The sequence below is a fragment of the Sparus aurata genome, chromosome 10 (genome assembly GCF_900880675.1).
Source record: "Sparus aurata chromosome 10, fSpaAur1.1, whole genome shotgun sequence".
NCBI lineage: Eukaryota > Metazoa > Chordata > Actinopteri > Spariformes > Sparidae > Sparus > Sparus aurata.
Genome location: NC_044196.1, coordinates 23,573,296 through 23,589,989, shown reverse-complemented (window position 1 = coordinate 23,589,989; position 16,694 = coordinate 23,573,296). Strand labels below are relative to the sequence as shown.

Below are 16,694 nucleotides of genomic sequence, written 5' to 3'. Positions count from 1 at the left end.
AAGGTTTTTTGAACTATAGAAAAGACACACATTCTCTCCCTCTGTGGACTTTTATACATTTGGGAATCAGTGTGGAAAGTGGCGTCAGAACTTTTCTCATGTGCATGCATGCTTTCTACACTTGGCCTTGAGATTCACATCAGATTATGCTCAGATCTGGAGCCATTTACTAACAGAAGGAGAGCTCAGAGATTATTCTGAAACTTTTGTCATTAAAAAGTAGATTTATCTGCACTCCTGTTTATCAACCTGACTGCAGCAGTGATCAGTGGAGGTGAGCTCCATTGTTGGGTGTTTATGTTATACTGGATCTGAAGGGCAAATGTACTTCATGAACGTAACGTTACAGAGAGGAGGGGTGAAAAGAAGAGAGACAAACGGAGTATCTGCTGGATGCTTCACTTGGAGGTTGACCTCGATTCAACATACAGACACTGTATGTGATGTGCACTGTTACTCACTACCTTACAGCTAATGTATAGTAATCTGTCTGTACTGGAACAAGGAAGAAGAAAATGGCTTACTGAATTCATATTGGCTTTTTCAAAAGCCAATCATAATGAGCTTCACCCTTCAAAAGCCACCAGCCTGATGTTGTCTAATTTTATATCTGAATGGATCGCTCCAGCAGACTGCTTGATGTTTAATGCTGTGGCCATCTTTACGTCCAAAGATCAGTGGTGGTGACATTTAGACAATGTAGTAACACTGACAGTTTTTAGACTTTGGTGTTGTGTCTGCTACTTTATCCATAGCTGCCTGTTGGGCCACAATCCTGACTTCATGTTAATCCAGAGTTCTCTGTAAAAGAACGTTGTACTTCAGAGTCAAATTCCAAAGGCAAGGGCAGCTCTGTGGTTCCTCAGCACAACTTCAAATGTCAATATGGCACTATGAAATTTGTTAACTTGAACATACTGTTTATGTGATTTGCAAACGTTAACTGCTAACATATCCTGGACATTGACTCAGACTCATCTGTCTTCTCCTGAGGAGGTTGATTGATTAATTTATGATCTCAGTTCAAATACTTTGTGTGCCATCAAACATGGTTCCAGATATGCTAATGACTAATAACTTTTCACCAGAGTAACCAGTAAAACAAGTAACTAACAGACTAGCTATTGAGTTCAATCAAAAACAGACTTATAGCTAAAGAGTCACATGTCTGGCAGACAGTGACACTATAGTATGGGTTATTAGGTAAAAAGAAATTTGTACTGGAGAAGAAACAAAGTAAACCTAAACCAAAACCTAAAACTGAACATTTTTACTTTTAAAGTAAAAAAAAAACTTTCACAGCATGAAAAACGTGGTGTTTTGGTACAGGGAGTGGTTGAATAGCAAACTGTTGTAAATGACACATTACATCATTGAATCATTATACATTTAACCATTGTTAACTTTGAATTATAAATGTTAAAGCTAAAATATTTACAGTTAGAATAGTTTTTGGTACTGGCGGTTCACTGAAGATTACATACTGAAGAATGTTTTCTTTTTTAATTTTGACACATGATTTCTGTTCTACTTGAGCGCAGGATTTTTTCAAATATTATATATATATCAAATATTCCTGGCCCAAAAATAAGAGACTGGTGTCAACCAAACTGTTTTCAAACTGTGTGCTGTGGTTGCTGGTCATTCTGGATAAGCATTCACAGAATGACCACTCTTGACTTTTCAAAATGTCTTTATTCTCACCCTCCCAGGAACATGTCAGGGAGACATTCAGACTGATGGTACTGGCCCATAGAGCGCATGCCGAAGTGAACATCATTGTTAGGTGGCACATGAAGCTGACAGAGACCAGTGACCAAACACAGACATTTGTTCAGCAACTGTGAGAAAGGTGGTTAAAGCCCAGCACCTTTGTACAGACTGCCAGCAGAGGGGGATAGTGTACCTCACATCAGAGCATGTCATAAATGTTCTGTTTATCACTGATGCCAGAAAGGTATGGGGAAGAAAGCTTGGTTTCTACTTCAGCTCCTTATACTTCTGCAGAGAAACAATTATTGCACAGTTAATGACTCCTTTGGTAATTGTCCCTATTTTTAGGTCTTTTGGCCTCTTTAGTGTTTTGTATTGTTTTTCTTGTCTTTCTCTCAGGAAAATTAAGGAAAGTTTTTGACCAGTGAGAGTAGAAACATAAAGAATGCAGATGCTTCCATAAAGGGCACAAGGGCTCACTGATTGATTGAAGAAGGAAAGGATGTGAATGATATTCTACGGTGCTCCACAGTCACCATATCTCAAATGAATTTTAGACAGTGCTCCCCACAACCCCAATCAAAACACAGAATGAGAGGAGTGACAAGAATAATGAATCAAAAAAGTAAAAAAATATCTTTCATGGTAGAGTTTTGATGATGAATTGAGGAGTCTCACTGTCTGGTGCTACAACAGCAGATACTTCTGTATCTGTTGTCAGTGGCTCTTGCCTTTAAAGTATCTTTAGGCTCTGTGCAGGCATCTGACTTCATTGATGTCACGGATGCTTTGTAGATGGTACCAGTGATGCTCTGGTGCTTTTAATCACCTGCTGTAGAGCCTTCTTGTCCTGGCACTCTGACCTGCTCCTCCTGCCCCTCCCACATCCATGTGATTGACAGTTGTCCATCATAGTCGCCCCCCTCCTCCTCTCCCATCTGTCATATTAAAGCCCTGTCCCCCCTTTGTGGTTTCAGTTTCTCCACCTGATCCCCAGTTCCTCACACACTGGGATGGACTGCAGTACTTACGGTAAGACAACAATTCCTCCATCTGAGTTTCATCTCACTCTTGAGTCAGCATCAGGATGATTCACATTGTGTCATTTTCTGGTATGTATTAAACTTGACAGAAGTTTTAGGGGTTATTATGGCAACAGTTAAATCTAACCACCCTACTGAGTCTTATATGAACTGTAAATACTTTGTTCAATGACACTCTTTAACTTGTCAGCAACAGGCATTGATTTATACATAGCTCCAATCCTATTTAATGATATGCAGTTACACAAAAAAATACACACATTGTGTTTTAACAATGTCTTTCAATGGACTTTGGAGTTTTAGGTGCTGTGAGAGTGAGTGGGACCGTTAAAGGGTAGTTCCAGCATTTTTAATGTTATAAAAAAAAATCTTTATTTTTATTCTTCATATTTTGTGGTGCGAATAACTAATTGTTGCAAAAAGCTTTGGATTTGGTGTGTTAAATGGCCTCAACTGGCAGCCGAAAAACAGGCTGCCATGACTGCAAAAATAGTTTTTATGGGCATCTCTCATCATCCACTGAAGGTGCTTGTTTTTGCCACTGACAGCCTCAGCCATCATCAGTAAATGGTTAATTCATGATTAATTAAATTTAGATAAGGTCATAATGTGACCATAAAAAACAATTAAATGTTTTATAAATCATTTATTAAACAATTGTAAAGGTTTATAAATATAATTTACAACTTTACAAGAAACACTTGCTTAATAAATGGTTTATAAAGCATTTCATTGTTTGTTAACATTAAGATAACTATAAGCTAAAGTTTAATTATCAATAAATGTTCTATTAATGACAGTTATTATGAAGTGTAATCTCAGACTGTTATTCTAAGTTGCTGACAACATTAAAGAAGGATTCCTAGAGAGACAGACCTTTTTCCTGATAAGTAACAGTCCTTAAGACTATATTCAAAACCAACAACAGTAAATGTAACTCTTACGGGACTGACTGGTCTATTGCTGCCTTGATGGCTTAGTTTTTTGCGTCGTTGGGTGACTTAGATTGGAATTACCCTTTATATCAATTCAACATTTGTGTGAAGGCTTCCATGCATTATGGTAACTCATAAACAGTGCATGTCTTATAATGAATGTATGATTAGTTGTTCAGTGTGTAAAAGTGACTGTTTGAACTCTTGGAGTTTGGTGTTTGTACCTTTTACTGGTGCTGTGTTCCAAATACAGTGAGACAGAACAGGCCGCCATACATTTTAATGTGTATTACAATTAATAATAACTCATAAACTGTTCATGTCATCATCCTGAGCCAGATGATCAGCATTTTTCTAAAAAAAAATGACATAGCTGGAGCTGGAGTTTAAATGGAAAAAACAACCAAAAAACCAAGAAGTTGCCCTAGGATCCCAAATTGATTTGAAAATACGTTATTTAGACCTTTTAATGCACAATCTAGCTCGTCCTTCAGAGCAAGAGCACACTCATGCTTTTAGCTCAGCAGCCAAAGCAAAGATTCTGGATTAAAGAATGGTGAAATAATTTGGGACCTCTGGGCTTCTTGAGACTTTGATTAAGTCATTGGACTTGGATTATGTCAAACAAGCTGTATGGAGCCATTTTATGTTTTATTCCCGGCAGTTTTTTTTTTTCTTCCTTTCTTTTTTATATTGCATTTTTAAACAAGTCCCTATCTACTTTAGTGTTTGGGAGACTGCTGCAAAGCTGTTTTTACTGTGAAGCTCCAAAAATGTTTTGTGGACTACCAAACTTCATCTGACTTTCCATCAGCATGGGAGGAGGAGATAATGACTGTATTTTCCTTTTTGGGCGAACTGTTGCTTAAATGATTCAAAACAAATCATGCTTGTTAATAAAGAACCTCATATTGTCCAATTGACATACAATAATGCACAGTTTGATATATGAACCTTCTTAGTTGAATTTAAACTGTAGGAGGGGATGTTTACCAACAGTATTATTACAAATAATGTATGTCAAGAATAGTTACTAAAACATCCAAAGTGGTGCATGTTATATACTAACACAGGACACTAAATGAAATCGGGCATGTAATCTTTATATGGACAGTGATAGAATAAACAGTTTTTGAGTTACATGTGGAAAAAAAAATCCACAGAAGAATAACAACAAGAATGTAAAACAACATGAGTGTGACTGCTGCTGCAATCAAAGATACATAGTTCATATTTCATATTTATGTAAAACATGAAGACATGTTTCATATGCTTTCAGCTGGGAATTTGAAACCATTTTAACTTGTTTATACAATATTTCTATATGTAAAATGGGAGTTTCACAGTGTAGGTACAGATATGTGTCTTTGATTAGATTATAATAATGAAAATATAATGTATAAATAAGCAACTTCTTATAAGTAGTGCATAATGTGATAATGAAATATCCTTCACATGAGAGTCCTCATGTTTTCTTCTTTTCTCAGAGCTGGACACCCTGGAGGTTCCTCCTCTCACCCCCACCAGTAAGGAGGTCCTCAGCCAGGCAGTGAAGGCCAGTTTTGCTGGATTTGCTCAGGAAAGAATCAACCATCAATTCCCACAGGGTACAGTCTGAGCAACATATACAACACTTCATTCATCAACATGAGACTGAAAGCTTCTGTAGGGGGAGGTAGGGAGGTTGTTTGGTGCAGTCAAAGTTAGTTCATTTTCTCGTTTGTCCAGATCTGACCTTGTGGTCTGAGTGGGAGGTGAACTACTGGCTGGACTGGTGCCAGGCTGAGTTCGGACTCCACGGCCTGGGTTCAGACCTGAGATGCCTGCAGGGAGGTGAGCTGTGTGGCCTGGACAGAGAGGCTTTCTTGGGCCTCATGTCTGATCGTACAGCAGGAGAGATCTTGTGGGAGCATCTGGAGGACATGAGGAGAGGTAAAAACAGATTCTTCCAAGCGCAGTTTTGCTTGAAATGTCCCTTGCAAGTTATTTGCTCATCAACGTCTAATTGAGAGTTGAGTTTTCAGTTGAAAAAGTGACAACATACTTGCAGAATTAGAGTTTAAAATGTGCATTTTAACAACCAACTTTCTTAACTCTTGAGTCGTGGCCCCACACACTGTCACAGGAGACTCAATATAATTAAAATTAGTATACACAGTACAATCCATGGAGCTCTTTTTTTGTGTGTGTGTCTTTGTAATTTTGGGGGCTTCATGTTTTTGGGGAAACCCTGTCTTAAAGCCAAACCAACCATTAAAAATATGGACACATGTTATTGATGAATATGAATAATTTAAAATCATACATTTGGGCTCCAATCCAAATTACAACAATTGGGTTGTGCTTAACCCTTTCATGCATGGTGTACGCTACAGTGGACAGATATTTGGAAGCCTTTTGTTCTGAGATATAGCATCATGAAGGCAAAATGGCAGAGAAAAGACAAGATACAACAGGTACCTCTGGTACTATTCTCACAAAACCAGACAGGTACAAAAAAGCACATGACTAAATATGGTGTTTTTAATATTTTTTTCCATCCCAGATTTTAATAGTGTATTTCTGAAAATCTAATTCTGGATCAAAGTATTTCAATCAAAAATGTTCTTTTTATCTGTCTGGTTTTCCGAGAAAAAAGGATTCAACAGTTATTCCTGGGTCACTTTTTATATAGATGATGCATGGTGTCCAGTGTACATTTACATAACTCTGCAAAACAAACCAAAAAATTAATAAATGCAGTCATTGCCGTGACTTTTCACCTGTTTAAAAGTAAAATCAACACATAAATATTGCTTTGGGATTGAATAATTACTGAATGAAAGGGTTAAATTATATGTACACATTTAAATGACTGCACATTACCACAAGCACAAATAGGTCGCTCAGTACACTACCCTGAGTATGTGCCAAGAAGAAGTTGAGAGTATTTTTCAGTACTCTGTCCTTTCCTACCGTTTGTTTGGCAACCAAAATATGAGGTATCTATTCCATTCATTTGCCTTCATACTGCATATCCAGTATGTGTAGATATGCAGTGTATCTACAGTAGGTATACCTATGTACCTAAGTGTGTATACAGGTGCATACATTCTGACATATGTTCTTTATTATATTTCTATTGTGAAATAATAACACAACTCCATCTTAACATCTGGGTATTTCAATTTGGCTCTCCAGAGAATGAATATGACTGCACGTCTTCATTACCAACATGTACAGTATCGCCCTACTACCAGCTTCAGCTCATCAAAGGTAAAAATGAAGTAATGAGTCTCCTCCATCCTTTGGCTCTGTCAGTACCATAATATGATCAGTATACTTGTTACAATATTGTGTTGAATAGGTTTATGTTTTGGCTTGCCTGTGTTTCCTCAGAGAACTACTCAGACTATGTTCAGGAGCATTTGGACAGACACAATTATCATGTCCAGTATCATCCCACCGAGAGACTGACAGACCTTCACCCCTTGGACCCCGTGACTATACAACAAGACTACTATCTCATCAAAACAGAAGATCCCAGCAGGAATATGACCACAGCTGCTCTGCTGCAGGAAACAAGAGGAATTGGAGGTGAAAACTTATTGCATGCCAACATTATATATGGTGCAAAAAACAAACAAACAAAAAAACCTTTAGCCCCAATGTATTATTGTGACAAACCTATATATTCTCAGCAACTGTGCAGTGTTCCTTGCTCTTAGAAACTCTGATAAATCCGCTGTACAGGAGCGGTTCTGGGGGGGGGGCAACAGGGGCCAGTGCCCCCGTAACTCTGAGTCTGGACCCCCCTGTGGCCCCCCTGACAGGAAGTCTGCATTAATAATACAATGACAGATTTCTTGCAATGATTTTGTTCTGAATGGAAAGGCAGAAATAAAGTGTCTCAGCAGTTTACTACCCAATCAAAATTGCTGAAATTGTAAACACTGCTTTTGTCTGAATGAGGGATTTATCCTTTTTTCCGGGTTGTATGTGCCCCCTAACAAAAAAGCCGGCCCCAACCTGGCCCCCCTATTAAAACTGGTCTAGAACCGCCACTGCCGCTGTACACTGTTGGCCTAGCACTAAACAGCAGGCAGACAATGTTAGCATGTTATTAGTGTTAGCAGCTAAAGAACCAAATAGCCACCTTGGGACTTGTGGGAAACTAGAACAGAGCTCTAAGGAGAGTCAGTATTGAAAAAACATTCACCAAGTGGGGACACTTTCACTGACAAATTTGGCAGAAGTAGAGTTAAACCAACTTGTTTGAAATAGAATATGTCACTTTACTGAACTGCAGATAAATACTGAACATTGGATGAAACAGTGAAAATAATTAAAGGAGCACTCTGTAGTTTTGTTGAAGAAATGTTGATGAGAAGAGAAAGATCGTCGTTTGACAGATTTTTCTATTTCTGCCTAATCAAACTAAGAAAAATAAACTCTCTTTGTTTTCATGACTTAATAAGCTGAATAAACTACATAGTGCGCCTTTAAAGAGCCTATATGGAACTCCTGCGTAGTGCTTGAAATCTTGTTAGTTTATGAGAACGTACATAAAATAACATCCTTTGGGGTGTCACAGAAATCATCTGACCCGAGTCCTTCACAGAGAAATCCACAGTCCAGCAGCTTTAAACAGCTTCAACACACCTTCCACAGGCTTCTATAGACAACCAAAAGAGACGGAGAAGGTCTCATTCTTTTAAGTCACATTACAATCTGCTCACTTGTGACCATCAAAAGAGTGATTATGATGTGTGAATTGATACACAGTGTGTCATAGAGCCCCTTTAAAGATTGCATGTACCAAGGTCTGTGTCTAGATAAATGTCTCATGGATAATCGATATCCATATAAGCAAAAACACCCTCAGTTAAATGAAAGGAAGAGCTATCTAGAGCAGGACACAACAGGGCCCAAGTGTGTTTTTCCTGAGAGCTCTCAATCCTCACTCACCTGTCTTTGTCCTGTGTTTCTACTGTTCTGCACTTGTAGAGACGGACTCAGAAGTGGAGATTGTTCACAGTGATGACTCTGACATTGTGGGCTCTCTGTCGTGGACTGCAGCACTCCAGGACACCGAGCCAGTGATGGAGGAGACTATGTCTGAAGATCTCTTCACTTTACCACAACCACACAGGAGCTTCAAGGAATATGTTGGCAACAAAACAGATCTGGGCAGAGCTGTGATACCTGCAGCTATCCTCGCTGGTTACACTGGTGAGTTGTTGTAGGAGGAAATGGATAAAGTTGTTATACCTTGGTTGTTAATCTGTGCTGCAGACTTTCAAGGTACCTTCCCGTTATGTTTCAATAGGAAGTGGCCCCATCCAGCTGTGGCAGTTTCTACTGGAGCTTCTCACAGACCACAGCTGTCAGTCGTGTATAAACTGGACAGGAGATGGGTGGGAGTTTAAGCTGACAGACCCTGATGAGGTACATAATACTTGTACTTTTGAGCAATACAGGAGGTGAACACTGCTACAATTGGTGAAATACAATTATTTTCTGTGGTATTTACAGTTAGAGAAGATCAAGATATGGTTCTGATTGATCGAGACTGTCCCTGTTTTCCATTACCCATATATTTAGTATACCAGAAAAGGATTTAGTGTGTTTCAGTACAAATTAGGTGAAATGCAGTATGCAAAAAATACAAGGATGTTCTACTACATCCAGTTGCATTTTGCACTTTGCAAGCCAGCATGCTTTTCTGGCTATTCTGACCCACAGTCATCTGTGCAGCGGAAGACACACATACATCACAGTGTGTTGCGTGAAGGTGAACTACACAGAGAGAGCGCAAACATTTAGCAGCTCACTGGTAGAGATGACAGAAACGGCAATGACAGATGAAAGCAAGTATATTCCTGTACATCAGAGTTTAAGTGTAGTTTATTTTATCCACAATTTGATTAAAAAAAGTGATTCCCACTATCAGAAAAAACAAAAAAAAGTAGAATCCAATAATTGTTCAACCCATAGTATACAAATGTGTAGATATAATGTATGTATGATTTTTGTTTTTACTTTTGACACTTCAGTACATTTACTGTCAGATTTACCTGTGTACCATTTTACACACCATCCTTAAACTTATTCATGTAGGATCTTTGGGTACATTTGACATCACTACTAGTTTACAGTTTATAAAAGGAAGGTTCACTCCAAAATCACTTTCCAGAATTCATGATCACAAACCTTTAGCAGTTTTATTTACAGTAAGACCTATTTCCTGTCTGTGATATATGCATCTACTCATGGATGAGAGGCTAGCTAAACACTCTAACTAACCACTAATGTTTACACCCTGTGCTGTCACAATCATAACCACTTGTTCATGAGTAAATGCAGACCTACCTCTGTGTGTTAGTAAATTTGAGCACGTGTAGTTCTGGAAAAAGAAAATAGTTCCAACACCCAACTCCTCAGAACAAGCTCTGTGGATTATCTTCAGTAACCAGGTCATGATTTCTGTGAAGAGCTTTTTTAAATGTATTTTTTGGCATTTTGAGCACCACAGGCCGAGTGCCATATAGTTCCATTCTATCAGAGAGAAGGTAAATATTGCCAAAACACAGCAGCTCACACCTAAAAAATCTAGCATGACAGACAAGAGGAAAAATACGTAGGCTTATTTTTGGGTAAGCTGTCCCTTTAACACTCGGAAATATGAGCTGCAGGTCTCTTTCATCACTGTCTTGCATTTCAAAAAAATGTCCCTCATGGTGAGGTTGACAGGTGTATTCGCTGCAGCCATGTAATTCAACAATAAAAACAGAATGAATCTGTAAACAAAATAAAAGTTTGTACTGAAATTGGATTTTTATATATACTGTATTTGAAGTTCAAAGGCCAACTGCTATTGACCTCTGAAGTTAAGATGTAGCACTGTCTGCAGGTGGCCCTGCTGTGGGGTCGGAGGAAGAATAAACCCAAGATGAACTACGAGAAGCTGAGTCGCGGTTTACGATACTACTACGACAAGAACATCATCCGCAAGACGGCAGGCAAACGCTACGTTTACCGCTTTGTCTGCAACCTGCAAGGCCTGCTGGGATACGAGCCTGGAGAGCTGCATGCCATGTTGGACATCAGAAACAAAAGTCACTAATTACCTCAACGAACACTGGCAGGAGCAAAACCACACTTGTTAAAGCCGATCCATCAGTTTATAACTGTGTGTGTGTGTGTACATGGGAGAGGATGCAGAGAAGTTCTGAGCCTTAACATGTGAAATGTAGCACTTTATCTTGACTGTTGTGACTGTCAAAAATAAAGCTCACAGCAAAGTCAATTATGTCATTTTTTGAAAAAACAAACAAAAAAAGGGTATAGATTACCTGTTGCATTCAACAATAAAATACATTATGTATTAGTCCATCAGTTGTAAAAATTGAAATGCAGTCATTGTCTCCCCCCTCATGCTGATGGAAAGTCAGATGAAGTTTTGCAGTCCACAAAACATTTCTGGAGCTTCACAACAAAACAGTGTTGCAGCATTCTCCTAAACAACCGAAGAAGCTGAGGACTTGTTTTAAAGTAAAAATAATAAAACGGCTCCGTACAGCTTGTCCGGGGTAATTCCAGTCTTTGGAAGCAGAAATTGTTTCTAAAAGACATTATTTATGCCCTGTATGTGTGATTGAGCTCCACGGGTGTACGCTAATGCCTTTAGCTAAGCAGCTACAGTTTTTTTCTGTATTTAAAGATGTCCCCAGTTACTTCATGCAATGCTGCAATGCAGTTTTTACTGTGAAGCTCTAGAAATGTTTTGTGGACTACAAAACTTCACCTGACTTTCCATCAGCATGGGTAGCATTACCAGTAACTACACTCTACCAACAATGAAAACCCTAAAGCAATTCCCTGCGCATATTGTTGCCTATGTATATTGTCCACAGAATACAAATTTGTCTTTAAAAAGGGCACTAAATAGTTTTGGACAAGACATTTTTATAATATTCATAGTATTATTGGGCAACAATACAAACTCAGACATATGTATTTTCTACATGTGAAGTGAATAAACAAGCTGTTCAGATTTCAAGCACTAAGCAGGAGTTCCATATAGCCTCTTTAAAGGGGCACTATGTAGTTCGGGAGTATAATTCAAGCTCAGAATATGAATATTTACAATATTAATGAGGTAATAATACAAACTATTCCATAAGTGAATAAACAAGCTGTTCTCAGAGGAAGGTAAGGTCCCAAAACACTGTTTGAAGCTAAGAAGGTGGCAGGGTCCGCCACGTATAAACAAAGTAAAACAGTATAAATTGTGTTGTCCTTGAAGGTCAGTTTGTTTTTTATTCAGTTTATTCAGTCATGAAAAAAACGATAGTTTGTTTATTTAGTTTGTTTAGGCAGAAAAAAATCAGCAAATGAACATCTTTCTCTTCTCATTAACATGTCTTCAACAAAATCACAGAGTGCTCCTTTAATGTATTCACAACTAATTGTAAATGTTGGATTGCAAACAATGAATTCAATGGCAAAAGGGGAAACTTAATGGTGGGCTGTGGAAGCTGTCCTCAGATTATGAAACATAATTAATGATTAGGGATCACAAAGAATAAAACAACAGCAATATTATATATTTCTTAATGTAAGTGGTGCCGAATTTAACCTTATGGCGCAGCAACTTAAGCCCCCGGGCCCCACTATTGAGTGCTGGTCTAGACTCAGGTGGTGACAACAAAAAGCCTATAAGAGTCCCTGCCAGGAGGTGTCTCAACACAGATCAGCTGGTGGCTGGACAAATGGAACCTGATTGATGTATTTGCTCTTGCTCAATCATCTCCTTCTGCCTCTCACTTCACAACAGATGAAAGGTAGGCTTTGTGTGGGTGACTGGAATAGTCAGCTCCTGCAGAGAAATAATGTGCTCTAATTCAAAATCTCCGATACCACACAGACTTTATTGATTTATTGCCTTCTAATTCCTAATACAGCAGGAGATTCATTTCTGCTCCTGTGGATTTAAGAATGGCTCCTGTCGGGCTGACCCGGTTTTCTCTGCACAGCTGATGTATAATATGTGCTACTGTATGGAAAAAGTATACACAAGTACCAATTAAACTCTTAAAGATTCCTATGGTATTGTAATGCAGGTGCAGCAGAAGAAAACATAACTAAGGGTAACAAGGGGGTAACAATTTGACATATCTTTTAGAGGAAAGGAGAAATAAAATATACTTTAAAATATTTAATAAATAATGGGCATATGTGGTACAATACTGGGAACCAAAACTGAAGTTAGAGGTGAGTTGTCTTCTTAACAGCTGTTCCACACAGCGCTGCTTTATCAGTTTCCCCATACACACTGAAAGACCAGCAGTTTAAGATTTGTATAATCGCCAAGCTGTCTTGGAAAAGCTTGATTTTGGACGAAAAATAAGGTTTAGACTGGATTGGCAGTTGAAACGGAGAAAGCAGCTTAATGTTAAGATTCTGCAAGTCTGCCACACGATCACTTTTCATGTCAGAGGAGGATTTAAATTTCTGCATGGGTTTGTCCTGGTGCATGCTGACCTGTTAGTTGTTACAACACAAAACACATTAACAGTGGTATCAGTCAGGGTCTTCAGCCTTGATCAAACCAGCTAGGATAATGACCATACAGCCAAAACACAGGTTTCACTAGAATCTGAAGCCAAACAAATAATAGAATAATAATAAAATATCTAATATAATAAGTGATATATCATATATATCATGATTCTGTTTTCTGGCTTCTTTTGTTACTACACTGGTATAAATGACACGATCAGTGTCATACTTTCCAAAGCTGAAAAGCTGTGTCCTGCCCAGTGAATAAATTCATTTCCAACACACTCCGCGACAAAGACACACACTCTACCCCACGTCGGCACTTCCATTAGTGGGCCTTGGGAGGGTAAGTGGTGGAAGTAATCCTCCCACACTTGATGCTCTCGCTCTGTTTCTGTCTTCTGTTCAGTCGGGCATCAAATCAAATCAGTATTCAACCTTTTCTTAACACAAGCAGATTCTTATTTTCACGCTATAAATCTGAGGATGTAAATGAGATGTTGAACCCTGAAACCTGTTTTCTTCAGCTGCAGATTTGTGTCAAAAACATCATCCCTCATCCAAGTTTCATCACTCACTCCAGTTCAAGGGCAGATTTATTACCCGCACAACGGTCACTGCTGAACACAGACAGTAATGATCTCCTCATACAGAGCCATACCCAGGTTCCGTACTATTTTACTGCGCAAACTAAATGTGGTGGAAACCTTCTGAATTAACCTGGCAAGCCAGTATACCCTGGCTCAACACATTCTTTTGACTGATAAATCAAAAAAAACACTGGGAAGAGGAAGATCCCACTGAAAGGTTTCCACTTTCATAGTCCAGTTAGTTGAAACACGTGCTTATTAATGCTTTTGTCTCTAAATCCAAATCAAATGGATTTCAGCTGGTAAACACACACAGTAAACACACTCATGCTCAGCTGCATGCCTAATGCTCTGTGAAATGTACATGTCATGAAACATGGAGAGGAATTATTGACTCTGTCTAACCCTCCCACCCACCCAACCACCCACACACCCACACACCCAACCACCCACCTACACACACACACCCACACACAGGCACAGACACAAACATGAACAAACAGACAAGTCGCCAATAAGTAATAAAAACATACAAAAGCACATACACACACATTTGGGCTTCTGTACTTGTATAGACTGTTATTGAGATGCATTCCCTTTCCTGTGGCAATAACCTTAACCGTCACAACTAAATGTGTGACCCCAACCCTTGAAACCAAACTTAACAGTCAAACTGCCCTCTGAAGGTCTATCCAAAAGTTAGGAATGGCTAAAATGTATGTATGAATTACTGTAAGTCGCTTTGGACAAAAAAAGCGTTGGCTAAATGCCCTAAAATGTAAATGTAAAATGTTCCATTGCACTTGACACCCGGGGGAAAAAACTACCTCCAACGTGGAAAAGTGTAATGGGACAGTCGTCCAACTTGCTCATCTGTTTGTGAAACCTGCAGTAAATACAACCCAGTAGATGTCATTTCACTATTATGTGCTGTAAAAATCAGCTGCTGTAGTTGCTGTGAAGTTCACAGAATTACCATTCAAACAACTGTGCATAATAAACTTATGGAACACAATTGTTCCATAGTTTATTCACTTAATATTCACTTATGAAAAAAGTTTGTATTATTACCTCGTTAATATTGTAAATGTTCAAATTCTCAGTTTGAATTTCTAATGAGAAACATTAGAGTGGACGCAGGTTGGATTCAGCAGTAGTTCAAGCGAGTCTGCAGAATAGCTGTAGGTTCAGGTGGCTGGTGTGTGTTTGTGAAATCCGCAGAGCCCTATAAAAAGGCATAGATTGACTGATCAAGGCACACAGCTGTAATGTGTCGCCCTGTAAACCACCCAGGCAGGGGGTCTGCCTTCTCTTAATAACACCTCATGGACACCCCTGTGCTGTGTGTGAGGCTTCACTACACTTCAACACACACACAATATGCAGGCGTGTGCACTAGGGAATAAACTCAGACCTCTACAGCAACGATTTCTATTAAAAACGTTCTTGTCTGATTTATATTCAATGCCCACCTCTTTACATGTTGTTTGCTTGATTACAGACCTGCTCATCTGTTGTTAGAGGCTGTTAATCTCATATAAACCCACACATGGATCTGCTACTGCTCTTCCATTGGACTGAAGCCCTGATAATAATCTATAGAGGCTGCATATTCACTTTATTTGTCATTTAACCATAAAAAATATCATTCACAAAACAGCTTCACCTAAGGATTCATTTAGCAGCTCTTCGGGAGGTATTTGGGAGAGTTTTCCTTATCTGAATCAAAGGTCTGGTCTACACAAAGGGTGTCGCATGTTGTAGAGAAAGTCCATTGAGGCAAATTGTGATTTGTGAGTCTGGGCGCATCTATTTTGGCTTAACAGCTAAAACTAGAAGTTTATTTTTTGAAACAGTATTGGAATCAAGGAATCTCTCACAATGTCTGTTTAGTAGATAAAAGTACAAATATGTAATTTTAGCCCATAGGGGCTGCTATCAAAACAACACACATTTCCTGATTATTGTGAGGGAAGAGCCAGGCAGAGCTGCTGCAGCTGCTCAGAGCTGGCCAGCTCCAGAGGACAAAGTTGGTGCAGATTCAGACCTTTTGGAGTAAAAAAGACCCTGAGTTACATAAGATTCTGCTCTAAGCCGTTTACCGATTGGAGGAGAGCTCAAAGATTGCTATTTAACTATTGAAATTAATTTCTATCTCAGCAGTTATAGCGACAGGCATCCCAATAAAACGCGTTGTTATCTTTGGTAAACTTGAGTACACAACTCAACAAAACATATATATGACAAAGATCTAGCCATTTTGAGACATTTTCACAAAGAATTCATACATACTGTATCCATATTTCACCCTGTGGAGAGACTGCCCCTTGAAAACTGAACTTTGAAACTCAAATAGTAATGCATTTAATTATTATTCAGAACGAGAGTAAAAAAGACCTAAACTTACGTGTATTGGTGCATCAGAACCCGATTGCATTAAAGATCTCAGTACAAAAGAATACTTACAGTCCAGCACTGCCACTGCTGGTTCAAATAATGCAAATGTAATCGACCTATTCTATTATGATAAATACTGTCTATCAAAAGCAGTCATATCCCCAGCTCATCTGTCTAGTTCATGAAATCTGAAACCCCTAGCCCAGCAAGAGGATTTCACGTCCTTATCAAATTGTCATTCTGTTCAGTGGCAAAGTTAAAAAATATGCATCCAAAACAGGGTTTTGTCTAACATTTTAAGGCTTAGGGTGCAGCACCAAGGCTGTTTAGGGCACCACCTAAGCTGACCGAATGTAAAATCAATGTGGTGAGCACCTAAACAAGCTAAATAACTTTTTCCAGATGCAGTGGTTGTTATTTTTTGTGTTTATTTATGTCCTGCTCTAGCTTTTCAGGTTTATGAATACAGATAT

General features: G+C 38.8%; 1 protein-coding gene across 1 annotated transcript; it reads left to right on the top strand.

The window, feature by feature from the left end:
• The first annotated feature begins 2,491 nt into the window (after positions 1-2,491).
• On the top strand, positions 2,492-10,979 carry LOC115590219 (protein c-ets-1-B-like). The gene is made up of 8 exons (XM_030431500.1): positions 2,492-2,745; positions 5,179-5,298; positions 5,420-5,623; positions 6,872-6,946; positions 7,070-7,267; positions 8,678-8,902; positions 9,000-9,118; positions 10,584-10,979. Exons 1-8 carry the CDS (start codon positions 2,727-2,729, stop codon positions 10,794-10,796), a joined length of 1,173 nt encoding a protein of 390 aa, XP_030287360.1. The 5' UTR covers positions 2,492-2,726; the 3' UTR covers positions 10,797-10,979.
• The last annotated feature ends 5,715 nt before the right edge of the window (positions 10,980-16,694 follow it).